This window comes from Hermetia illucens, chromosome 4, assembly GCF_905115235.1.
Source record: "Hermetia illucens chromosome 4, iHerIll2.2.curated.20191125, whole genome shotgun sequence".
NCBI lineage: Eukaryota > Metazoa > Arthropoda > Insecta > Diptera > Stratiomyidae > Hermetia > Hermetia illucens.
The window spans coordinates 54,275,846-54,302,124 of record NC_051852.1 but is presented as its reverse complement, the minus strand read 5'-3'; the positions used below and the strand labels follow the sequence as shown (position 1 = coordinate 54,302,124).

The 26,279-nt window shown below is 38.0% G+C and overlaps 2 protein-coding genes and 1 long non-coding RNA gene across 4 annotated transcripts in view; 2 read left to right on the top strand and 1 right to left on the bottom strand.

Moving 5' to 3' along the window:
• LOC119653667 (secretory carrier-associated membrane protein 3) overlaps positions 1-5,236 on the top strand; it is an 11,995-nt gene extending 6,759 nt beyond the window's left edge. The window contains exons 3-6 of the mRNA XM_038058499.1: positions 192-393; positions 4,432-4,561; positions 4,627-4,882; positions 4,943-5,236. Of these exons, the coding sequence (XP_037914427.1) occupies positions 192-393; positions 4,432-4,561; positions 4,627-4,882; positions 4,943-5,089 (735 nt within the window). The 3' untranslated portion in view covers positions 5,090-5,236. The remainder of the gene's footprint in view (positions 1-191; positions 394-4,431; positions 4,562-4,626; positions 4,883-4,942) is intronic.
• LOC119653670 overlaps positions 1-23,086 on the bottom strand; it is a 25,026-nt gene extending 1,940 nt beyond the window's left edge. The window contains exons 1-3 of one of the 2 annotated variants that reach the window (XR_005249733.1): positions 22,964-23,086; positions 22,767-22,894; positions 22,547-22,653 (exon numbers count right to left, since the gene is read on the bottom strand). This is a non-coding gene — a long non-coding RNA (uncharacterized LOC119653670). Of the gene's footprint in view, positions 1-22,546; positions 22,654-22,766 lie in introns of both variants that reach the window. The other variant, XR_005249732.1, reaches the window with a different exon arrangement.
• Positions 17,498-26,279, top strand: part of LOC119653668 (Down syndrome cell adhesion molecule) — a 27,784-nt gene continuing 19,002 nt past the window's right edge. Inside the window, exon 1 of the mRNA XM_038058502.1 lies at positions 17,498-17,937. Within this exon, the coding sequence (XP_037914430.1) occupies positions 17,865-17,937 (73 nt within the window). The 5' untranslated portion in view covers positions 17,498-17,864. The remainder of the gene's footprint in view (positions 17,938-26,279) is intronic.

Genomic DNA, 26,279 nt, shown 5'->3' with positions numbered 1-26,279 from the left:
TTATCAAAAGAATGGTGGAACCCAGGTCTAGAAGTATTTCCAGAGAAGTGAAAGTCTACAAAGAAAATTATAATTTCAACTTTCATATTGTGGAGCATATAGTTAATACCGTCTAATATCTAAATAGAAAATTAAATCTTACATTATTAACTTAGCAGCCCCTTTGACCGTTACTTGTTTTATATTTTCAGCGCAGACAAGAAGAACTTGAAAGGAAAGCTGCAGAACTTGATCGACGAGAACAACAATTACAAGCAAATTCAACACGATTAAATAATTGGCCACCCTTGCCGCAGGCATGCTGTTTTCAACCATGTTTTTATCAAGATATAAATGTCGATATACCTTCAGAGTTTCAACGGATCGTTCGTAACTTGTACTATGTTTGGATGCGTAAGTCGATGTAGTCTTCTATTCTCGTAAACTGAAAAGAATCATTCCCTCAAAAGAAGTCCATAATGAGTTGGCAATGTATCTTATTATGTTGCGAACCATAGATCCGATCTACAACCATTTGTATAGTGAAGAAAATCCTTAAATTTTACTTTTGATCTTGTGTTGTGACATTTGCCGGCTTGTAAAGAAAATTAGAAAGGACTTATTGCGCATAAGGTTCATCGATAACACGAGCTTACGAAGGGTGCAAATCCTTCAAAAAGATCTCGGAGACTGAGTAACTATCATCCGATTTAAACGTGGAAACAGTGAAGGAAATTATTCTTGATGTTCGTCTTTGAATTGGTTTAAGAGGAGTTGTCTCTGACTTCAGCGTATCGCAAACCTTTGTAGAGCAGAACTGCTAAGCAAAATTATCTAGAAACTAATTTCGCAAGGGTCGGAATTGCAGCCATGAAGCTGGATTTTACTGACTTCAACGCCATCTAAATATTTCTTATAATATTCAATTATTGTGTTCTGGCTAATTGTCATAACTGCAATTTTAATTGCGAACGTTCTTATAAATATTCGGATTTGGGGACTGGGCGAGCCTAAATTTTTTTTGTTTCTAAATCAATGCATGCCGCTGATTGGTGACAAGGGGCGTTTTCAATATTTTTCACTATTGATTCAAACTTGAGAATCAAATATTTTTTACCGACATAGCGTCTCGCGATGGTCACATTCGACATTCAAAGTAATTCATTTTCGAATTCTAGTATTATTTTTATAAGAGTGGATAAAATACATATAATATGAAAAAGTTAGCAATAATTATTATAAATAACTCTTTTAGAAGCTGGATTGAAAGTTTGGTTTATCAGACCACACTCCGAGCAAATTTTTGGTTGGCTGTAATAGCCACGCCTTCTTTGTTATTTTGCTATCCTTAACACCTGCTTCAATAAGTCTTCTTTTTGCGATTCGAGCAATTATACGTTGTCCAGCTGTATCCGACAGAGTCATTGAAGATGATGATCTAAGGGTTTTTCCCGTGGCTTTGGGATTTTTTCCTTCTTGGGCAGAGTCAACTCTACAAATACTGCCTCATTTTGCGAAAAAACCGTCAGCTATTTATGTGGAAGGGGGGGGGGGGGTCCCATACATGTCCACGGACCCCTCGTTTAGGACTTAGCACCCAAACTTTACAAAAATGTCAGGCGATGACGGCTTTACGGTTTCTTACCAGGGCAGAGGTAAATCGTCAGACGCTGCCTCACTTCTGCCCTGGGAGCAGCGTGACCGAAGCGGCTCGCAGATGTTGAATACTCGTTTATAAAATTCGCAGAACACGACATGACTACGAATTATACGCAAATCCGCCTTATTGACCAGAGCAGCGTCTGACGATTTGCCTCTGCCCTGGTAAGAAACCGTAAAGCCGTCATCCCTTGACTTTTTTGAAAAGTTTGGGTGCAAGCCCTAAGCGAGGGGTCCGTGGACCGGGAAAGAGGGAGTAAGTTGCTCCCCAGCATTTGGTCCGGTCCAGCATTAAGTTGATGCGGACTTAGGACCCCATCATTCTCAAAACGAATACTACCAGATCCTTTAGTTCTACGAGGGCGCGAAGAACGATAGGGTAAGTAAGCAGAGGCATCTATGACGTAACCTGGTATTGTATTATAAGTTGACGGCAACAAGGTCCTGGGAGCAGAATTGTCTCAGCATGGTTGCCTCAGAACGCAGGCCTTCGGTCTCGAGGATCTTTCATCGAAGAAGATGCTAGTCCCCTTGACTGATCCAATACCACAGATTCTGTTAAAACGAACCCATGGCTCTTGAATTAGAAATATATAAGGACAGTCCTGTAGCTTTGCCAGCCTTGCTGCTAGTAGATAGGAAGAAGCTTTGGCATGCTGTAATAATCTTAGGCGAGCGCCAACGATTATTATTATATTATTATTATTAGTGGAGTAGTAAACTACCACAAACTTCGCCACCACGACAAGGTTTGCTTATTATATTTTTATTATTTTAGCAACATTACCACTGAAGTAGATATCAGTTTTGTTACTTTAATTCTTAACGATTCTGCTATTTGGACTATTTTCTGATATTTTCATATATTTGATTCAATGATGGAATTCAAAATTCAAAAAGACGCCTTGCAATGTCAGATTTTTTCACGTTTATTTCTCGTAAAATTATTTCTTTTTTCTTGGCTATAGCTAAATTCTTGTGCACTTAATTTGCAGTTGTATTCATATAAATTATTAGTAAGAAATATCGTTTACCTAAATGAATCCTTTGGGATTGCTATTTGGCCATTTGCTTTTATTTTAAATCTAAGTGAATAGTTTTTTTTGTTCGACGTGAAACTCACAGTCGTTTTACGTTTTTTCGTTTCCTTTGCTGAAGTTTATCAAATACAATTCTATTTCAAATCAAATTACAAATTTAAATAGGAAAATTTAATTGGATTGTGGCTTTTTACATACAATGTGTTCCTTCTCGCCCGTATAGGGCCACTAAGAAGTCTACACTATAACGGCGACTTCTGCTCAATTTTTGCCATTCACTTTCAACATCGTTTTTTTAAGATTTTGTGTAAAACAAAACCTTATTAAAATCGATTTACTCTCCGTCTGTCCGTCACACGCATTTTTCTCGGAGACTGTTGCAGCGATTGACACAATATTTGGTGGAAAGGTGGGAACTGTGAATGCTCATGCATACAGGGAGTTACATACTTTTACGTCGAATTTAAGGGGAGGTGTAATTTTTTTTTCACCAAATATAGTCATGTGGGGTATCAAATGAAAGTTCTCGGTTAGTACTTTTCGAAGCATATCTTAGTTTCGACATTTGTTGGGAAGGCGGGGAGTTCGGGGGTCGAAATTGATCATATATTTAGCGGGGCCATTCTCAGAGACTGCCCAATTGCAAAATCTGAAAAAATGGCTTGGCTCCGAAATACCTTCCATAACGATATCCCTTCAAATAAAGTTAATAATAGCACATTACTGTAATTTTCAGTAATTGGCTGCAGAACCCCCTTAAGTTCATCCTAGCACCAAATTTTGCAGCAATTTAGGTTATAATATAGAGGTTGACACTACCAAGTTCGGTGTACTATTTCTAATAAAGTCATAATAGGTCAAATTTTTCACTTCTATGGAAATTCAAGATTTTGAATGTCAATATCACCCGGAAGTGGATAATCTCACATAATATATGCTGTCTACCCGAATTTCTCTTTCCCTCTAGTTAATTTGGCTTTCTTAGAATGTGTCCAGTCTAATGAGCTGGAATGTTTTAATTTGAAATGCTATCAGTTTTCCTTTTTTCCCCTAGCTATTCATTTTTTGTTCACCTCGGCCAGAACATACAAATATAAAAAACCATTTTATTTTGCTTAAAATTGTTCTATGTTTCGCTACTATGTAATAGGATTGTCTTAACACAGAGTTAACAATAGCAGTTTTGTCTGAGTGTAAGATCGGGTCAAAAAGGAGCGACCCGATCCCAAGTTAATTTTGTGGAGAATCATTGTTGTCATAAATTGGCAAACATCATATTTTAAATGATCATCATATAATATTTTCTTAAAAAGGATATTTCCAAATTTTAGATTTTTTTTTTTTAAAAGGTACTTCTTTCATCCACAGTAATCTCAGCCTATACTCTATGGTGATATCCGTTTTATCAGTTGTAGTTGTGATATTGCCTAGGTAGTTAAATTCTTATATCTTACGAGTATATTGGCTTTTGGTCTTCCTTGCATTGATTTCAGCCCGGGTTGTTGGTACTTATAACGGGCGAGCTAGCCTAACTGGTTTCATATGTCATAGATATTGAAAAATTCACTCCACGAAATTAAGATTCATTACTTCCTTTTCGACCCGATCTTAAGTTAATTTTGTGGAGAATCAGTGTCATAAATCGACAAATTCATATACTTTCTCATCGATTTCATCATATAATACTTTCTTAAAAACGATATTTTCGAATTTTAGATTTTTTTATTAAAAAATGTACTTCTTTCATCCACAGTATACACACTTACTATGTGCGCTAACGTGATTGGGGGTGTAATTCTGATGATCCACAAATCAGAGTTCGCTGCTTTTGGATTAGCAGTTCTATATGCTTTCCTATTCACCCCTGCTTCGTACTTATGTTGGTAATATTTAACTAAAGTACAACGAGAGAGAAAGACCCTACTAGCATAACTTACTTATTTTTCAGGTTCCGTCCAGCATACAAAGCATTCCGTAGTGATTCAAGCTTTAACTTTATGGTATTTTTCTTTGTTTTCTTCTTTCAAATGTTGTTGACAATTTTTCAAACAATCGGAATCCCAGGATCGGGTTATTGTGGATTCATAACAGCTATAATGCAATTTGATAGCACAGCGAGCGGAATCTTCGTGGGACTATTAATTCTGATAATAGCTCTTAGTTTTGGCGCTTGTGCTGCTGGTGATTTAATGATGTTAACAAAGGTAATCTTTTTGATTTAGGCAAGATTTACAAAGAAATAATTGGAGATAAAATCTTTACAGATACATTCTATATATAGAAGTACTGGAGCGAGCTTTGCCAAGGCTCAAGCAGAATTCACTACTGGGTTTATGCAAAACCGTCATGTCCGAGAAACTGCTGCTTCGGCATTTTCATCAGCAATGAATCCTAGTAATAATAGATATTAAGAATTAGAACGTCAAGCAGTAATTTTATAATTGTTTATGATTATGCTTCAGTGTAATAATTATGTGGAAGAAAGATATCCTCAAATAACTATATTATTGTATTTGAATGTATGTGTAAAATATAACAACTAAAACTGATCAACCTAATACACTTTACTACTTACTCCATTTTCAGAGCGCATTATAAGAAATTGTTGAAAATTGGGAAATGTCTAGGCAAATAAATTAGTGGAATTGCTTGCCATTGACTTTGAAAGGCATTGAAATGTTCATTAGATAGACATAATGATAAAGCCCCGATGTGAATGAGGCACATGGAGTTGTGAAGGTATCTACATATTTTAGAGTATTTCGAGCGTTCATTTTACTGTAATCTACATAGTTGAAATTAGTTTCTTTCTCCTCAACTTTCTTTTCAATTGGTTCTTAGGATCCATAGATGATTTCAAGTCATTAAACAGGTTAATAAATTTGACCACCGTAACAATTAAATTGTAGCAAACTCGCAGATGGCACAGCATTGGAACGAATTCGTTCAGTTGCAATCTTATCTTTAAACACTGGGTGTTGATTGGTTTCTACTTGAAATCATTAAATATGAGGATTGAAATATAAGTGTCCGGATGACTTAGCGATTAGAACGCTTTGCTTGGCTTGTAAGGTCCCAGTTGAAATCTCACAAGCGACAGTGGGATTTGTATCCTGGCTGGATGTCTGATATAGTCGTCTCAACTGTGAATGATTACCTGAGTCAAAGCAGGGTAATAATCACGGTGGAGCGCTGTACTGACCAGATTTTCCCCTACAGGATACTACCGTAGCTCTGTGGCATATGAAGTGCTCTAATACGCTTCAAGGCTCAGGTTGAATTGGATTGTCGCCAAAGATTTTTATAATAAGATACAGGACCAAGTAAACCACAACAATATCGCTATATTTTGGTAACGGCAAATGACTGAAATGCGGGCTTCATCTGCCGTTTTCAGGCTATATACCTTGGTATATCCTCTGATACTAAAGCCGTTGGCACTGCGTCCCAACATATTTGGAGAGTTAGTTTCAGCAATCATTTGAAATCGTAATAAAATGCAATAGTGCAGTCGTCTGTGTGTGGGGACTTCTGAGAAAATTTTCGAACAAGGAAATTACATTATATTCAATTACGATGGCAATCTGATCATTTATTTCGATTATCAACAATTTAATTCCCATGTTTTCCAATAACGAGAAAAGTGCATCACAAAATTGTTGGCTGCGTTTGTTGTTTGCCGACCCGTTTCCAGTAGTTCATGCTTTCTCTCAGTTCGACATCATTTTTCTCGAAGCATACTTACTCGTGTTAAAATCAATGAAATAAATTGATAAAGTGCCTATCCTTGCATGTCAATGCGAAAATTTTGGAAGAACACGAAAAGAGGGTAAGTGTCTCTACATTATCGAAAAAATACGGAATAGCGAAATCTTTAGTTTTTGCAATTGAAAAAAGGAAAGCCTTCAAGGTAATAAGTACTACACTGAACTCCGCTAGGAAGTGCACATTAAAAAAGCAGAATTTCTTGAAATTGAAAGGGCACTATGGAAAGTCGCATACCACACCGCGCTATCAGTGGTGGACAACTTTCATCCCAACCAGATTTTGAAGATCCATTCAAAAGCAAACTAAGAGAAAAAATTACAAAGATTTAATTGAGCAGACAGCAGCTTTACAACGCCGATGAGACCGGCTCACTTTGGCAATTATTGTCCGAAAAAACGTACGTTTCGTTGAACGAAAGGACTGCACCCGAATGGTGAAAATGGTAAAGCAGCGCAAAAGTTTCTTTGAATGTGCAAATACTAAGTTTCGTATAAATTAAAACCTGGGGAATTGGGAAAGCTGAGAATCCTAGATAGCCGCTTTCAGTCACACTGTGCCGCAGAGCCAAAGTGAATCAGTGTCTGAAAAGTTGAATCTGCCCTATATTTAAATTTCAGAAAATGGGTGTTTGACCAAAATGAATGATCCTTACATTAAAATGTGGGAGTCAATTACTAATTAAAATGAGTGCGGTCCACAACCAAGTAAATGGGGACTCCGGACCAACTCACACTTTAAAACAAAATATTTGATTTATTATAGTTGTGATATTTACAATATAATCTTCGAAGAGATATAATAATCCCCTGGAACGCGGTGCACATCTCCGTGCATAGCTATCATAAAACTCTGTGTTGAGTATAACGCGTCAACCACACCTACACGTCATCGCTGTCGGTTCCTGGCAGTATTCTTCAACTACCTCAGTGACTTTCCATTCCCTTTTTTACTGTGTAATCTATCCACAGCCACTTTCGCGTTTTCATCCACACGTTAACAGGTATCTGACCCAAGTTCTTATTTCAGTAACAACAGCAGTCAATTTTCATGTGCTACTCCCATGTAGCAAGTAGCACAGGAAGAACACTGGCGCGAAACAGCCTCAACTTGATATTAATGTTGAGATAATTGCATTTCTAAATTTCCGACTAAACAGCGAAGGCGAGCAATATGTAGCTCGATGCTCCCAACTACAAAAACAACGGTTCCTAGATGTATAAATTGATCAACGCTCGATGTTCTGCCCAAACGAGAAAACTGTGATCCATAGCTTGCTGAGAGGGAAAGCAGACGCCATTATCGTAGTCCAAGTGGTTGAAGAAAGGTAAACTCTTGCGAAGATCATGCTACATGCACTTCCTTTTCACACTGTTAAAGTTTTCTCGGAATCGGTGAAAAGCAAGTGAAGTGGTGACCTAGACTCCGCATAAATACTCTCGGACGGGTTGAATAAAGTATACGTCGTTTGCAAAACAAGAAAGTTTCCTCACATTCTGTAACCGGATCAGGGAGACGGCCCGTGTTAAATTTGGGCGTTGGTTCACCAAGCGTCTCCTAGGTTTTATGTTCCATCGTGTCTACCTATCCACGTTTCGAATTAGCACCTTTGACCGCCACATCGCTTTTAGTTGCCCTAATTTTATTGAATAGGCAATGTATTATGCCATGATAATTCCCAGGTTCCGGTTTTCAATTTAAAAAGTGTTAGTACCGACTCTGAAGGTCTTGCCTTCTGCTATGGAGCATATCAGCTCTATGAATTTGGGCCTCCATCCACGGCGTGATACCTGGGCAATATACGTAAATGTTTGGTGCATCAAGATCAAACATATAGTTGCCGGCAATTTAATCCCTAAAACTCAAATTTATTAAACAGCCATAAAGGAAATTTAACATCAACAAAATCTTCATTTTCTCACAGAAAATGCGCGCCCTTAATAATACTTAAGTTACACAACAGTCAAACTATATGCTACCCGCTACAGGAAATGTGAGTTACATTTTGCAGCACAGTGATTGCAAAATCTATTGCAGTTGCCTTCACAACAAGTTTCCTAATTCAAACTCAACCTGTTGTTATCGGCTATAATGCAAATGTTTATGCACTCAGCACGAATTTCGTATTCTAATAAAAAAGTGTCTCTTTTGAGAAGGTAGAACCAGGTTTCGATGTCTGACGCAGATATGACATCGAAACTATGCTTGTGGAATTTAACAATAAAATACGGAACGAGACCGCATTCAGGTGATACGTTGGTGCTTATAGGATGAATTGGTGGCATTGGACCTTGTAATTGACTGGTCTGAAGAAAATGGTGGCAACCTCTCGGAAATTTGAATTTGCGTCAAAAGGCAGGTTACCTTTCCCTAACGCTCTTTAATGTGAACATTTTCAGTAGCATGAACACCGCTGGATCGATTCTGTTCATGTTAGCACCTGTCTACTGTACTTCAATTATTTAGTTATCAATAGTTAATATATAATTAACTGCCTGTTTATATGATAGGCTATCTTTTAATAAATAAATCTTCGAGTTTATTTGTGTATTTCTAGTACTCTGGCTCTCTGACGAACTTTTCTGATCTTTCACGTTAGATAATTTCTTTTTTGATTGGAATCTCCTCCTCAAACCTTTTGGATGTCCGCTTCATACATACAACATGATCTTGATCGTAGCTTGGATGGTATTGTTATTGTAACCACTTTTGGTGACAGCGTCCATAATTTGCCCCTTCTCTTTGGCGAAATCTCCAGGTGATAAAGGTGTTCCTAATAACCGATAGATCATTCTATTATATCCTGCCATTTTTTTGGCAGTTATGGAATAATAATATAATCGTTGGCACAATAATCCAATTGGATCAGGGCTTGGAAGTATGTTAGAGCACTTCATTCAAGACCGTAACGGTATCCTACAGGATTACAGAACCCTGTAGGAGGCAATGTGGTCAGCATTGCGCTCGCCCGAGATTATTACCCTGATTTGATTCAGGTACTCATTCACAGCTGAGTCAAGTGGTATCTGACGTCAAATCACGATACAAATTCCACTCCCACCAGTGACTCAGCCATCCGGACAAGTTATGGAATGGTATATTAAAAATCGTATGAGATTGCATAATATGTACGTGTGGATTTTTGATAAGTCTCGGAAAAAAGGTGTCTTATGAATAGTTTGTTGACAGTGCTAATTTGCCGCTTCACGCAACCTCCTGATTGAAATGTATTTTGGGCTTTATTATTAATTATAACTCAACGTGCCACTAGGTTTAATTTCCGAACCAACATGTCTCAGCCATTCCTTGGACATGCATGGGGCATCTTCTTTGAGAACATAAATTTTTTTTTACATTCTTGAATCAATCACTTACATATATGTTAGGAAATTAGATTTCGCGATGATTTCATTATCTGCCTTGTGGATTCTTGATTGGCATCGAATCTTAGGTAAGCACGGTCCGACATTTGCAATTGACGTGGGTACCGAAGTAATGAATTTTCATCAGTATATGCTATTTACATTTACTATCAAGTTAAATTTATTGACCTTTAGATAATATCCTGGTTTTTCGATGTTTTTTGTTTGCTATCGTGGGAGTTTTCATTGAAGGTAAAACTAATCTAAGATTTATTAACAGTATAATTTAAGATTTCGCTCAGAGTTGGATTTTGTCATTTTTCTGATACTTACACAGAACGTCTATAAACAGGTCGAATTTCTCTGTTAGTGATATCCGTTTGCGCCAATCACTTCGTTTTATATAACCAATTGCAAGAGATTATATAAAAAATTGCGATTTACATGACCGCTTGTAAGCGAGTCCAAAACGAGGAGCCCTGCGACTCAAAAAAATTAGAGTAAGTTATAGATATAATTAAACATATTGTGGACTTAGGCTCCCTCATATCACAAACAATAACTAGGGAAAGGATATGCTTTCATTATGGTGGATTCCATTTTTTTAAGAAATTAGGGTTCAAAGAAGGACGCAACCTGGGAAACTCCTCTTTGAATTCTGTAATTCCGAAGTGTGACGATTTTGTTTTGCTACAATTCTGCTCCACAAAACAATATTTCAGTATGCTGTAATATAATGTTTCCTTTTTGCGGAAAGTGTCATAATTTTGTAAACCAGACTTAGAAAGAAAATTTGCTTTTTTAATGCATTTTTAAATTGGACGTATATACAATAGACGACAATGTTGAATCTGTGTCGATTATACGATATATGTCGCCTGCATAGTGGATATCGGTCCACTCAGCTGTGAATCAAGTTAGGGTAATAATCCCGGGTAAGTGCAACGCTCGCTATATTGCCTCTTAGCGCAGCGTATGTTTTAGAAATGAAGTGTAAGGTAATTCAAGGCGTAGATACAATTTGGACTGTTGTGCCACCCATTTTTATCATTATTATTCAATAGACAAAATGGACAGTTATTTGGAATTGAAATCATTTCTGCTGGGTTTGATCTGTGATCTAGGGAGTTGAGAGGCAATTCCCCAATTTCCAGAGTCACTCTTGTTGAGTGGAGTTTTGCATTATCACGTTAAAGTAAACTCCTTTTTCTTGTTAACTGAGTCAGATTTTCTTTTATGAAAACATTTTATTAATATGGAAGAAGGAAGAAAAGAAGGCATTGATGCGTGGATCAGGTTGGATATTTATTTGGTACCATCGTCATTTTTGAATATGCCGGGACAATTGTAGAGAATCTATCTACCTTTGCCTGAGGCGAAGCGTCTTCATTTGTTAAGGAGAGAAGTCAGTCCAGAAGATGAACCCGAAAGTGATTAAAAGACGAATTACCTGCTTATAAGAAAAAAACTTGATTTTGAGTTGAGTTTAGAGCCTTATTGATGGAGGTAGTGTTGGATAGGTTTGAGATGATAGTAACGCCAAGGTAGATAACTTAATTCACTGTTGGGATGGGAGACGTATAGGTTGTTTCTGATGTCGGAAACCATTTTCGGAGTTATCTTCATTTTTCCTTTAAAGATGATTGTCTGAGGAGCAGATCTTTTTCAACAATTCGATGTTGGCCTATCATTGCAATTGGAATAAAAAATCCATTTTTCATCCCCAGTTACAATCCCGTTAAGAAATGGATCAATCATGAAGAATATCTGACGTTGATCCTTATTGGTGTTAGACAGGTGGTGTGAAACTCATTTATCATGTTTGGGGATTTTGCCAATTTTATGAAGGTGTTTTGCATTGTCGAGCGCTAATTACTATATTCTTAATTTGGACCAGCCTTGAATATCTGACACAATGTTGACATTTGTTTACTTCTAAAACGTTTTCAAATAATTTCCAGACTGAATTCGATACTTGCACGCCGCCTGTTGAAGGAGTTGAGTGTATTTTTATATCGTTTTTTCCGATGGTTGCGCAGATGTCATCCATATACTTCTTCCATAATCTTAGTATCAGACTTTTATTATTAATGTAGGCAATCAAGAGCGGTCACTTGAACTCTCGACCGAACTAGTCTCAAACTGTTTTTCCATATTCTGAAACTGCCTCACTAGCCTATAGCTATTTGACGCGTTTTAGACATTTTCGCAGGAACGATTTCTCTCACCTCCTTGACTGGTTTAAGAATCTTATGGGCCCCTTTCATTCTAGAAATTCTGGAGCGAAGACTTTCAGTTTGTTGTTTCCTAAAATTGGTTGGTTGGCATTTGTTGATAATTCTGTCTGTTTTACGAGTTGTGGTAGAAGATCGTTCTGTAAAATTCGTTCTCAAGTTTGTCCTTCATCAAGTTTAAGTAGCCCTCTTTGTCTAATATGACTAGTACATTCCGTTTTCCTGCTTTAATCTAATAAATGGACTTCTCTCTAAGCTTCTTGATTATCTCCCTGTCCTGTGGTCTTGCTAATGTTATTTTCTATGACGGCGTCCGTTGTCGTGATGTGTTCTTTTTGTTCTGGAGTCTATGGAGGCTATATCGTGAGCGATGAGATTGATTATTACTCAACCCAGACTCAGTGGTGGGTCTTACCTACACAACATCGGGAGATCATGGTCCACATTTACCACATTTTCTTCTGTAGAAGACAGAGGACATCCTGCATTATACTCAAGACAGTATTAAAACGAAAAAGATAGGGATGTGTGTATTTCTAAACTGATCTCTAAAACGGTTCCAGGTTAATATCACAGAAGCGACAGTGTCAACAGTTCACCCAGTAGTCTGAACAGGAGTTCACTCACCCCACCCAAAAAGAAAATGCCTAACTGATCCCCGTATAAATTGGAAACCAAAAATACAATAGAATTCCAGCAATTCATATGAAGGGACTGACGGTTTGGCACGAGCTATCGAGAATACCAAATAAAAATAAATCACCCTTAAGGATCGCCAGAAGTACGAATCAGTAATAGATTTAGGAGCTCTTTTCTATGCATAACAAGTAGCTGGCATTGGCCTTAAAAGGTATCATTAGTCGACATCGCTTGTCTGTTGTACCCGCATCTATTCACAGAATCAGACAGTTTTGACCACTCAAATTCAACACTGGCCACTTTCATGATCCAACTGTCGTTCGACAATAAAGACGGGGGGAGTTACCGCACTGATTGCACGGAAGATGAATTAAGCAACTCGCCAAAGAATACTGATGCACATTGGACTGCTATCTAAAATGATATTGTCTTTGGCATTAATAAAGTCGTCCACCATGTCCCGAAGAAATGCTAAAGACCTAGGAAACTACGAAAACATCGAAGCGGATCGATGAAGGTAAGGAACCGAAGTCTCGATCAATCGCTGCGAGTAAGGGGTAATAAAAATGAATTTACCTTCGGTCAATGACGCAGAACTTGCTTCAAATAACAATAATTTCATACTGCACCGTATGGCACATCACGAAAAATCTTGCACTTGCAATGGTCAAGAATTTCGAAAGTAAGCTCCACACCCATGTCGATGAACTTATAAGCTACTACTGCTAATTTATGCATATATTATTATTATTTTAGGTGGAGCAAAAAGCTTAAGTATCTGGGATTTACATTTGACCACTGTTTACCTTACAAGCATCATATCACCCAAACCTTAAACAAAATTAATAATTTAACTATTGACTTATTGAATAAATTAACATTCATAATATTGGATAAATTAACGAAAATATTTTAAAACGGATTATCTCTCGTAAACAACCCCTTAATAACGTCTTTGAAATAATCAATTTCCTTTAGGATTAAATTAAATTAATTGGGAGAAAACGTGGTTTTTAAACAAACCAATCAAAACATCTAAATCGATTTGCTTAACATTAATAGCAGGTTTGCTCCGATTTAATGCATAATATTCGTAATTTTCTCATGATTAAGTCCCTCATTTTTACATGTTATTCGAAAACTAATATAATGGGGCAACTTTTGTCAACTTACCGCATCGTTACAATATAATAATAATAATAATCGTTGGCGCAACAATCCTTATTGGATCAGGGCCTTGAAGTGTGTTAGAGCACTCCATTCAAGACCGTTACGGTACACTACAGTACACTGTAGGACGCAATGTGGTCAGCTTTGCGCTCGCGGGAGATTATTACCCTGATTTGACTCAGGTACTCATTCACAGCTGAGTCGACTAGTATCTGACGTCAAATCATGATACAAATCCCACTGCCTCTAGTGAGATTTGAACCGCGACCTTCCGTACGACCGTCTTGTGTTCTAACCACTCAGCTATCCAGACAATTTTGATAAAAAATCAATTTTGAAAATTAATTTGAAATTTGAACAATTATATTCTCCTTCAGTTGCAAAAATATCAAATCTGAAATTAAATGATTAGCGGGTACTACGCTTTTGAAATTTTGATTTTGTTGGGAAAGTCAAGCTTTTCGATACTATTTACGAAAAACACTATAACTCTGTGACGACAAAATATAGATTGTCCATTCCATGGAACGATTTTCCACAAACGAGTGGTGCTATTCACCATTAAAATTTCTACTATCGTAAAAGGGACGCTCTGTATATTATTATTATAAAACAAAAGTTTTTTTTTTTGGAGTAGGGTAGGTGAATGGAGGAGGTTTACGCACAGAGTGTTGGACTCCCGCAACAGCACGCTGGCGGACTACCAACTAAACACCTCCCTGTCATCAGAGAATTAGCCTGGAACCGTTTGACACATTACTTCGGGTTAGCTCTCCCGCTCTCCCGGCTTTGGGCGCCTTCAAGTCAGGGAATTCCTTTCACCAACGGGAGGGGAGGGGAGGAAGGGAGTTGTTGTTAGTTCAGGGAACCCCTTACCGTCCGATCCCTCCGCCGGTCGAGTTCAATCTTCTTCGCAATAAGAAGAGCCCGAACATAATGCGCAATACGATTCCAGCTGCCAGCTCTCTTCAGCATCTCTCTGATAATGTTGTCTGGAGAGAGCTCCCCTGTGTCTGCATAAAGCTGCTGAAAAAAGTCGTCCCACCTCTCGCAAGAGAACAAGGTGTGTTCAGCGTCGTCCGCCACTCCATTGCAGAACACATAACCGGATATCGCGCCTTCCCAATCTTGTGCATGTAAGACTGAAAACCTCCATGCCTACTTAGAAGTTGGGTAAGGAAGTAATCAATCTCACCGTGCGTTCTGTTCAACCATGGGTTTAATTTGTCGATGAGCCGCGCAGTCCACTTGCCCCTTGGCTCATTTTGCCAAGAAAATTGCCACTCGGTAAGGGTGCGTTGACGTTCTTTACGGGCAACCACTTCTCTTAAGTTTTCGCCCTTACGGCGATAGATAGCTTTGCGCTGCTTGGCAAGGAGGGCAGCGGGGATCACTCCCGCGATCACCATCACAGCCGGTTCGGAGACGGTGCGATAAGCAGAAGCCACTCGCAAAGCTCCTCGCCTCTGCACCTGAGCGAGGCGTTTACGATGCACCTCCTTGTCAAGGGCATCAGCCCATACCTCGGCACCATAGAGAAGAACCGACTGCGTTGCTCCCATGAGGAGTTGATATAGGGCCCCCGACATTCGCCATCAGCCGACTCAAGACCGCGACTCCAGCTGCAGCCCTATCCGCTGCTGCTTTGATTTGCTCAAAGAAGCTCAGCTTCGGGTCGAGTAAGGTGTTTAATCGCTGGTTTTGACTCTATAGGCAACTCGCCGATCGATATGGGTCGGAGGGTCGAAATTCTCCTTCTGGTCAGGATGACTACTTCGGTTTTTTTCCAGCACAAGGTTGAAACCGTGAGCAGTCATCCATCCGCTTATCCGTCGCATCAATATGCCAAGTCTGCTATGCGCCTGTTCAACAGTGCGTCCGGCAACAAGTGCCGCAACGTCGTCTGCATAACCGACCAGGCGCGACTCTTCAGGCATATCGAGTCTCAGCAGACTATCGTAGGAAACGTGATTTCCATCCTCCTCTGGCTCTCTAGCATCTTATAGAGCAGGGAGCGGTCTTTCGGATAATCCTCAATATCCACAAGAGATAGCTTGGCAAGTGAAATGAGTTTTCTAGTGTGCTTAGCATATCTGTCCATCTTACAGAATTGAAGGCATTTCTAATATCAAGCGTTATGAGGAGCACTATCCGTCGAGATGGGCGGAAGTGTGCCTCGGCTCGATGAACCGCATCCACGACCTCCACAACAGCATCCACTGTAGATGTTCTGAAGCCGAACTGCCTTGTGGGTAAGTCCCCGGCAGCACGGATCGCTTCAGCGAGTCTACCCCTGATGAGCTTTTCGAGCACTTTTCCGGCCGTGTCAAACATACACAACGGTCGGTATGCAGACAGGAGCTCCGGGTCTCCTTTACCCTTACTGATCAACGCGATTTTGGCCACTTTCCAGCGATAAGGAAAATGCCCTGCTTGAAGCAGGCGTTGAACACTTCAAGCAGCAATTCTGGCCGTTGGCGGAACATCAGTTTGTAAACTTCCGCCGGGATGCCATCAGGGAATGGCGCCTTCCTATTTTTCCTAGTGATAAGCGTTTCTTCGAGCTCTCTCATTGTCAAAAGGGGGCAATCCTCGACGTTTTCCACGCTATTTACATCAACCCGGGTGTCTGGGGAACAATGCCCGCACAATGCGGTCCATCTGGTCGGTGCTCAGTATCCAGGGCTTCCGCAGAGCCCCCGGGGATAGGGGGTCAAGGTAACTGCCATTATTTTAGGTGTGAATTCTACACATTTCTGCAATCTGACGCTGCATCTCTCGAAGATTTTCACCTCCACCTACACAAAGAAAATATGATACGTTAAGAGAATCTTCACACATGATTGCTTCCATCACTAATAACTTCCTTAAATTTTAAATGTTCATGAATTTTGACCTGATTGAATAGTTCCCTTCGAAAATGGTAAATTCAATGCCAACTAATTGCATTCGCTTCGGTAATTCATCAAATTTACATAAACAAATCAATCAACAAATATCGTATTCAGAACATTAATCGAATTCCTGAATCGAACTTATCATCACGCATTATTGGCATCCATTACTATGCTCCCTAATTGATTGCTTAACTAGTCCCATATGAGGTGATTCTCGATTAGCCTTGGCAATAAATTCCACGTGGAGTATCCTTTCGCATTTGAAACTAATATGTTTATATAGGACTAAGTGCATAGAACAATATATATGTATGTACAAATACATGAGTATATGGGTATATCTAGCTATTGCTGCAATATGTTGAATGGGCAAATCTCTATTTCTAATGGAAGGATGGGGCAGTCCATGTGTTGCAAAGACTGCGCTTTTCACTCCAAAGTTACAGCAAAAGTTGTAGTTGGTGGAAAATTAAATAAAGTTCTAATCAATTTGCGATTTATGTTCCGGATGCTATCGATGTAAACTTTCTTGATTAGATGTTCCCGTCGGCGATGTGCTATTATGTCGAGTGCCATCAGATGCAAAGGATACTCATCTTAGAAATTGAAAGCTCCTTGCACGAGTCCTTCAGGATTCTTCGCCGCTGCACTCGCCGTCGTCTCTAGGAGAGAGCTTTACCTCATGAAGGTGTGACCTGCGCACCACCCCGAAATTCAATATCTGCAGCTATACACTTTTTCAAAATCCAGATTTAGGTAGTAACGTAGTGTGGTAATGTGTCCCAATTTTTACTTGAGTTGCAAACTAACTTATTTTTATTGTTGAATAGTGTAATTGTTTGGAGAACACGTGCGGCCCAAGTGTTTGTATATTGAGTTAGATAGAAACCTTGGGGGTGATTAAAACGGATTTGCTTTTCACTCGGGAGTGCAAACGGGAACCGTACTTAACATATCTTATGTTTTTGAATCCGAAGAAAAGTCCGCTAAGTGCAGAAGTGAGCAGTGATCAAATGATATCTACAGTTTTGCAGTTAAGGCAGGTTAAGTCAGCGCAATAAATGCAAGTTCCGTGAAATCATATTAGAAGCAGTTCCCTTTGGAGCAATCATCTTTAACATGGAAGTGCATTTCAAGTCTGTCCTTATCATTTATGCAATGGTACACAATGTTCGGAGTACCACCACGCCTTGTAAGTAGTACATGATGATTTGATTAAGGCTTGATGAGTGCGAAAATAGGATAGTTTTTGTTTGCCAGATTATCTAATTTGTAAACGTATGTTAGAGAAAATTTTCAACTCCATAGTTGGATAGTGTAAATATGAAAGTACATATTTGCGTGAAAACTTGTTCCAAATGTGCTTAAGGAACATACCATATTTCAAATAGGTTTCTAGACAGTTAGGTCCTTTTTTCATCCAAGGTCTTTGTGAATACGAAAAAATCCCTGCCGGTCCTCCCAACTGCGAAGTAGCCGATATCAAGTCTAGTTGGAGGTAAAACCGAACGGAATGAAGGGATTTCACGGTGTTGTTGCAACAAATAACTTGGTAATGAGCTTAAAGTTGGACACCTAAAGCTCCACTTGCTCACTTCGTAGCTTAGCAAAAATAAACTGCCTCGAAAACACCCCTAAATGCGATTTTCGGCTTGACGCCTGGATGCTGTGGGTGTAGGCAACAAGTTCACTGCCATTTTAATGGCATTTAGAGTTTGCTTATGAATTTATAGTAAGCCATTATTTGCGCTGAATATTTTGTCTCTTCCTCTTGACTGTTTGAATGTTATTTTTCAAACCGTTATCTGCTCTTCCAAGGTCCTTATTTAATTGGCAAATAATCTTCTGGACAGCTTGATATTCAATCTGAAGCGGCAAAGTAAATTGGTGTTTAATGACGGTTGAAGTTTGTCCTGATTTATTTACGCCATCGAATAATTATTTAAGATCATGAGATTAGAATTTCAGAAGGCAGCTGTGTCTAGGATGATAGTATCAGTCGACTTTCGCTCGGAATTCGGATGTCTTGCAAACAACAATAGTAATTTCCTTCGTCTATAGGAATACTGAATGAGAATATTAATAAAATGATTTGATTTTATGGTCTACTTTATCACAGCAGGATTTCTAATAACTTTTTAACGATAAACTTTTATAATGCTGGTTATGAGATGCGAAGCTTGCGCCTATTGACGGAGGTTTGGGGCGTCCTTCACATTCCGCCAATAATTTAATAACACAGCAATTTAAAAATTTGTTATTCACTATTACGACTGTATAGGATTGTATTTTTCCTGTTTACACTCTTACACTCTATCGACAAATGAATCGATTGTCTCATTTCTAATGAGGTCTACTGGTGACCTGTATTTCAAGAACCCGAATAAGGTAACCGTGACACTCTGTTCCAACTGAACGGCAGTCAAACCGGTGGCTGGTCATCATCATGGATGAAAAATCTACGGTTAAAATATACATATAATAAATAACAGAGGACCAAATACAAATTCTTATGGATAAAATATATGAACGCAATTTTGTGTGAGCCATATTGCCAAAGATCTAAAAGAGCCAAATTTTACTTAAAAGGAAGCCACATTAGAAGATCTATTTTGATGCCGATTTTGTTAGTTGAAAGATTGATTGAAGTTCAATCTAATTGGAACATAATATTAGTCAGATCTTGTCTATTTTGACTAATTTTGCAAACCAAAAACACCCTTAAATATCACAGACAGTTGGTCCGTATTTGTATTTATTGATAAAATTATTAACCAATAAACGACACCATCTTCCAAATTAATTATTTTCTTAAACTTTGGCCTATTAACCACCTCCAAACCCAAACTAAAATATTATATCGTCCCAAAGATTCATTCATATTCTTCATAATTTTATAAAGAATCATACTTCCAAATTTCATGACGATTGATTCATTACTTTTTGAGTTACAATTCCCGTCAATGTGAAGAAGGTCATTTTTAGAAAAACGATCATTTGAAAAGTCACTTTTTGGATATCAAGACATTTCTTTCAATTATAGCTAAAAAATTGCCCTGGTAGAAAGCTACGTCAAGGCTGACACCAAATATTTATAACCATGCGAGTTAAATGGCGCTACACGATTACAAAAGTACATAAAGCGATTGTCTCCTGTACGCGTGTGAAGGCCGTTTTTTGGCTTTTTTTAGAAATTGTTTGTAAAGAACTGGATAAAGATACAAATATGAATTTTCCATCACAGATTTATTAATATCTTGAGCGTTAATAGTAATTTTTCCACCCCGATGGGGTTACTGGGCATAGTTCTTTATTAAAACACAGAGCAATTTATACACCCATCTCCAAAACAAGTGTTTTTCTGCTGCCACGCTAGAGGGCGCTGCGAACATCTTAAAGAAAAAAGGAAACGGTATTTTAACGTACAGACTTAACTACTGGACACACGGGATGACCCCCTTAAACCTGAACCTGTATCGTCTGTGCGAAAAAAATACGATTTCTTGAAAAAAAAGTGCAATTTGGCACATATTTGAACTTAGGGGTTAGATACCCTTTGGTCATTTAATTGAAAAAAGAATTACAGAATTGCTAAAAATTAATTATTTGTTCTAAATTGTGTACAGTGCAACAGCTAAATACAGTCGAGCCTCTCTAAGTCGAATTATTTTCCAACTCGAACTTTTCTTCAGTCATTCATTGGTGTTTCCGTCAATTTTCTAGATAAAATTCAATTTGTAAGTCGAATTTCTCTAAGTTGAAAAGCCCTCTTACTCGAAGTATTTTTATTAACTTTTGGGGAAATATTTCATGCATTACGTCGAAATCGATCCCGATTCAATGCAAATTTTTCTATATTCACAAACTAACGTGCGACATAGAAAAATTGTTATCAGCACCACAGTGCTTCTACATGATTATCAATCCTGGGTCCGACTTCGATGTATGGTGTGCAAAATTGATGCATAAAGTACCAATTTGGGGTGGTTTTATGCAAAATACCTACATACACGACTTATATTTAATTTTTTCAGCCCTTTTGAGAGGGTACTGAAAAAGTCTATTCAGTTGCAAATTCCCCTTAGAACTTTATCTCCCATTTTGGCAGATAAAGGCAAAAGGTTTGGAATGCTAGTTCTAGGAGAAGTGTTAAAAGAAACAGACCATGCAAATAACAAACAGTTGATAAAGCTGAATGGTTCAGTTTAGTGAGAGGCAGCAATCACCCCACAGGCGAACTAATAGTGAAAGACATGACCTAGAATTCGCAATAACTTGAATTATCCTGCGATTAAAATAGGGGGAGGGATTCCCCATACATACATAAGAGAGGTGTACATTTTTTCATCAAATATAGTCATGTGAGGTATCCAACGAAAGGTCTCGATTAGTACTTTCCGAAGCCGGCCTTTATTATTATTCTGTTAAGGGAAAGTCGCACCGCGTCCTTGAAGAACTATTGTGCCCCTTTTACTGATTATAGTGTACCTGTTGATCATAGTATCTCAAGCAGGCCAGTAACCGTTAGGAACTTTAGTATGTTCCCCACTTCCAGAAGTTTCAGCTTTGCATCTGGTATTAAGTGTTCTCCCAGATGTATCGACCTACTTTGCACAAGTGCTGGACACTGTCCCAGGACGTGCATAGAGGTTTCGTCCTCCTCCTCACAGAACCTGCAGGCAGTGTCCGTAGATATCCCTAGCTTCCCTAGGTGGTAGTTCAGCCGACAATGACCAGTGAGAATTCCTACTATGATTCGGAGGTTCTTTTTGGTGAGGTTTAAGCAATCCTTTGTGCGCATGGGTTCGTATCCCCCAATAAGCACCCTGGACTGCTCCATCCCTGGTAGGCCCGCCCAATATAGTTCCCTCAACCGTTTCTCTTCGTTTCTTAGAAGCCGGCCTTAGTTTTGATATTTGTTTCAAAGGTGGGGAGTGCGAGAGGTTGAAATTGATGATTTTTTTAACGGTCTCATTCTCAGAAACTATCCAACAAAAAAATTTGAAAAAAATCACCAGGCTGCCACTATATGGTGCCTAGATATCTATACCGATATCTGTAAATAAAGTTAATAATAGTATATTCCTATAATTTTTAATAATTGGCTAGAATGAATAAAATTCAATCTTTTTCAACTTTCGAAAAATCAGAAAAATTTCAGTGCGTACTCTTAATGCCGCGCCTATTATAATTACGAAGGTACTGGACACAGTGTCCAAATTGAAGACGATCCCTGATAGCTAATCTTCTTGAATTTGGGGTTCTCAAATTCTGGAACACGTTTACCGAAATGCAAGAAACGAGAGCGACGGTGAGAGTGGCAATGATGATGATAATGATGCTTAAAAAATACCCGATAGGGAAGAAATTAACCAATCTATAACGTACAGGGTGGAGTACAATGTCCTTTACACCGAAAAGAAAATATATTTGACAAAAGGCGGTAAGGCAAAAATAACAGGTTATGTTTTATTTAATTTCGCATCAAAAAAACATATTTGGGAAAAAGGCCTTTACTGCTTGCTGCTTACTACTTATAAAATTATACCGAAAGTAGATATCTACATAATATTTTACACAGTTATTTTAAAATCCATTATCTATCAAAACATGTTAAAAAAAGAAAATTAGAGGAAAGTTTTGGTAACAGTAGAATGTAATTTTCTCTGGAAAACTAAATAAGCATGTATATAAAATTTGAAGCAAGTCAGTCAAATCGTTCTTTTTTTAAATTTTTGCATCACATTAAAGAGTTTTAGCAACTGATTTTTTTGCAAAATTTCAAAAAATTTTTAGCTTACCTTACTCTATATACCTATACTCTAATTTTTTACATTTCCCTTCCGCATACAATTGTTTCATCAGCGCTAGTATCTAATTAGCTACTAGCGGCACGTGGTCTCCGAAACTGTATCCGGAAAGAAAATAGAAAAAAATTTACAGTATAAGGAACAATGCCTAGTTCTTTTCTTAATTTATATATTAACTGTAAAAAAAACATGGATATAAATTTCAACTTACCTTTACTCCTTTTTACCCCCAATTGAATCCTTATTACGCCCTATTAAACCCTGCCTGATGATGTGTGCCTTTTTCTCCCCCTTATGTCTGCGCAGCAACTAATTTGTTTTTTCTGACGGATTGTTTATCTATTTCAATTCGAGAAAAATTGTGTTAAACATCAAACTTAAAGGATTAAAAAATCGAACAAAAAATACTTAATATATTTTGCTGTAGAATTGTATGAGAAATTGCCTCGAAGATTGTTTGGCCGGGAGTTTTAAAAAAAACATGTATACGTATTTTTCGAGCGGCCTACTCCGTTTCTCAGTACATTTGCCACTAACTCTGTAGGCTTACTTTAAGGAAAGCTACTGTTTATTTTTAATAAATCAACTACAGAAATCCAGAGAAAGCGTACAATGAGAAGAGAAGATGAACACATGTTACGCTAACTCAACAATTAATCTGGCCGGCAAAAGTGACAATATTGGGGCCATGGACAAGGGATAAACTATCTAACGAGTAAAAATAAAACTAGGTAGCTTGCTCCTACTACAATATATTTTAATAGTTAGTAAATACGTATTTCGAAAGCTACTTACTCTCTTCCTCAGTACTTAAGGGGTAGCTTAAGTACTGAGGAAGAGAGTAAGTAGCTTTCGAAATACGTATTTACTAACTATTAAAATATATTGTAGTAGGAGCAAGCTACCTAGTTTTATTTTTATTTAGAAGAACTACAAGCATCGGAACGATAACTATTTTATCTAACGAGATTTTTTTCAAGTTACGAAATTATCCCTTACCGGAGTCAATCAAACGAGTTGAGAAAGCCCTGAAAGATCCAGCTTCTGTTTTCCAGAACATAACAAAACTGAGGACAACCGACCAGATGTCAACCCAAGATCAACAACGAGAGTAACGAGATAATCGTCGCTGAGATTCACCAACATACTACTCGTACATTGCAAAATGGTTGGTCAACGAATATCATAAATATGGAAATTCATACAGACAACGCGAAATGAAGAACTCCTCTCAATTTATCGAAAAACTAGCAGAGGCACGACAGATACACGTGAAGTAAAACATATCCCAACTGGAACTATGGTTCAACACATTGGACGATACTCTATAATGTAAAGGGAAAGTGAAAGTTTATACTAAAATAGCCTTAGTTTGTATGAGCGAAAACTTCACGCTTCCTGGCGAATACTACGAAACCGCAAAAGGAATCGTAACGTGTAATTCATTATCAATGGTGGCCCCTTATTGTATAATTTATAGATTGATCAAGTATCGATTGACGAAGATGTAGCGATGGCGTAGGTCAGGACGCCAGACAGCTTTTAGGGATATCGAATTGGTGGACCTCGGTGCAAAGCCGGGATGTCTGGAGTTCCTTATTAAGGCAGCCCTAGACCGGATACCGGTTGTCGCGCCGTTGATGATGATCAATTGACGGCCGAGGATTTTAAAACAAAAAATCATACACAATCGAAACTCCAGTTATAAATGGCTACTTGGCTACCAGAAATGCGCACTCGAAATTGCTGAAAGGAACCACTAACGAAAATGTGGGACGGCCTGCCAATATTTCAGAGCTTTCACACACTAAAATCAAATCAAAAGTGAAACGCTTTAATATTTAGGTAATCGATTTAAGCAAGAAGTTGACACTGAAGGGAAGATTAATGGATAAAATAGACCTACTGAGCAGAGTTGAGTCGAGCAGTGGTTTCAGTGAAATTTGTATGGATTCCAGTCAACTCAGTTATGAATTAGTACCTGAGTGAAATCAGGGTAATAATCTCATTGCCTCCTTATAGGGTACTGTAATCCTGAAGTGTACCCTTACGGTCTTGAATGAAGTGCTCTAACACACTTCAAGGCCCTGATCCAATTGCATTGTTACGCCAACGATTATTAAAGTTCACAGTGATATAGGGTTTAATATGAAGCATTATATTAGTTTGGTGGAAATCCGACTATTATGAACAAAGTTATAGCAGGTTAAAATTGCCTCTTTTGCATCTAAGAGATAAAACGTCAATATCAGCTCGAATTGATTATCGGGTATACCTAAATATTCTTACATAAAAGATCAACGAAACTTTTCACAGCTAAAATGCCGTACTTCCAGTTAACGACTTGCTCAATTATGATTCAATACTTTACAATTTACTTACTAATACCTCAAGCCGTACGAGTTGAAATCGAAATGAAAAACGCAAAAAAAATGCTAACGAAAGTTTACGCTGTGACGGGGGAAATCGCATGAGGATGTTTTCGGTATCGACTTATTTTATTGCATAGATCGTTAACTTAGCTACCCCAGGATACGCTGCAAAAATTTCAGAGCCAAGTTCATGTTCCTTTAGATTTTATGAGGGTAGAACCAAGCGATTATCGAGCACAGGCTCGGGTACGAACCCCCAGGAGATGGAGTGCATTTGTATTTGATGTAACTTTATTTTGTTTGTAATTAAGAGTGATAAATATCTTCATATCCGAAACAGGAAAATGCGATTTGCTCAAAATGACGTTTTTCACATGTGCGGGAATTCCAACTCAAAAAGTAATAAACCAATCATCATGAAATTTGAAGGTATTCTTTATAAAATTACCAAGAATATAAGCCAACATTTAGGACAATATCGTATTTGTAATGGTCCTTTTTTATTGCTTTTTTAAAAATTATTTTTTTTTTCCCCAACTGCTGCTAAATTCTTGATTTTGATTATTTTCACCCGCATTGAGGTTCATGTTTTTAGAAAATAAGTTGATAATGTAAAATGAAAAGCTTTTTGCCTTCGTCCTGAAGTTGGAGGACTAGTAATGATGATGATAAAACAGTATGGCAATAGAAATATCTCGTTTGAAAAATAAATATTCAATTATCTTTTACGGAGGGTTCGGCGAGTAATTGAAACTGCGTTCGGTATTTTATCTGCTCGATGGAAAGTTTTCTGTCGCATTTTTTCGTGAGTGTTGAAAATTCTTGTAAAATTTCAACTTTATGCGAAAAATTGCAGGACTAACATTATTATGATGATAATTGTCCCAGAAAATTTGTATGAAGAACTTGAAACAGGACACAGGAATTTTATAACGAATTAACGATTGCATCAATTTCTCTTCATCTAAATTGGTGCAATCGTTAATTCGTTATAAAATTTCAAAAAATGAAACGAATTCAAAAATACACACAGCCCAAAGTATCGTTTGGTACAACGGCTATTCGAAATGACGAAACATATTTAATTGTTGGGTTTTAAAACCAAAATGGAATTTTTCGTAGAACACCTTTAACAAGTTCTATTAAACTACCTACAATAAACAATTCTTTGCGTACAAACATATACACATTACTGCCTTGTGATTAGCTGTTGAATATACCTAACTAAACGGAAACGTCACTGACGTAAAAGTTGGAACCTTGCAAGGTTCAACGATATGCGACGCGCATCGTAATATGATGTATGTGGCCTTGCCATATGCTTAGCTCTTACAGCTTACAGTAAGTGCAAT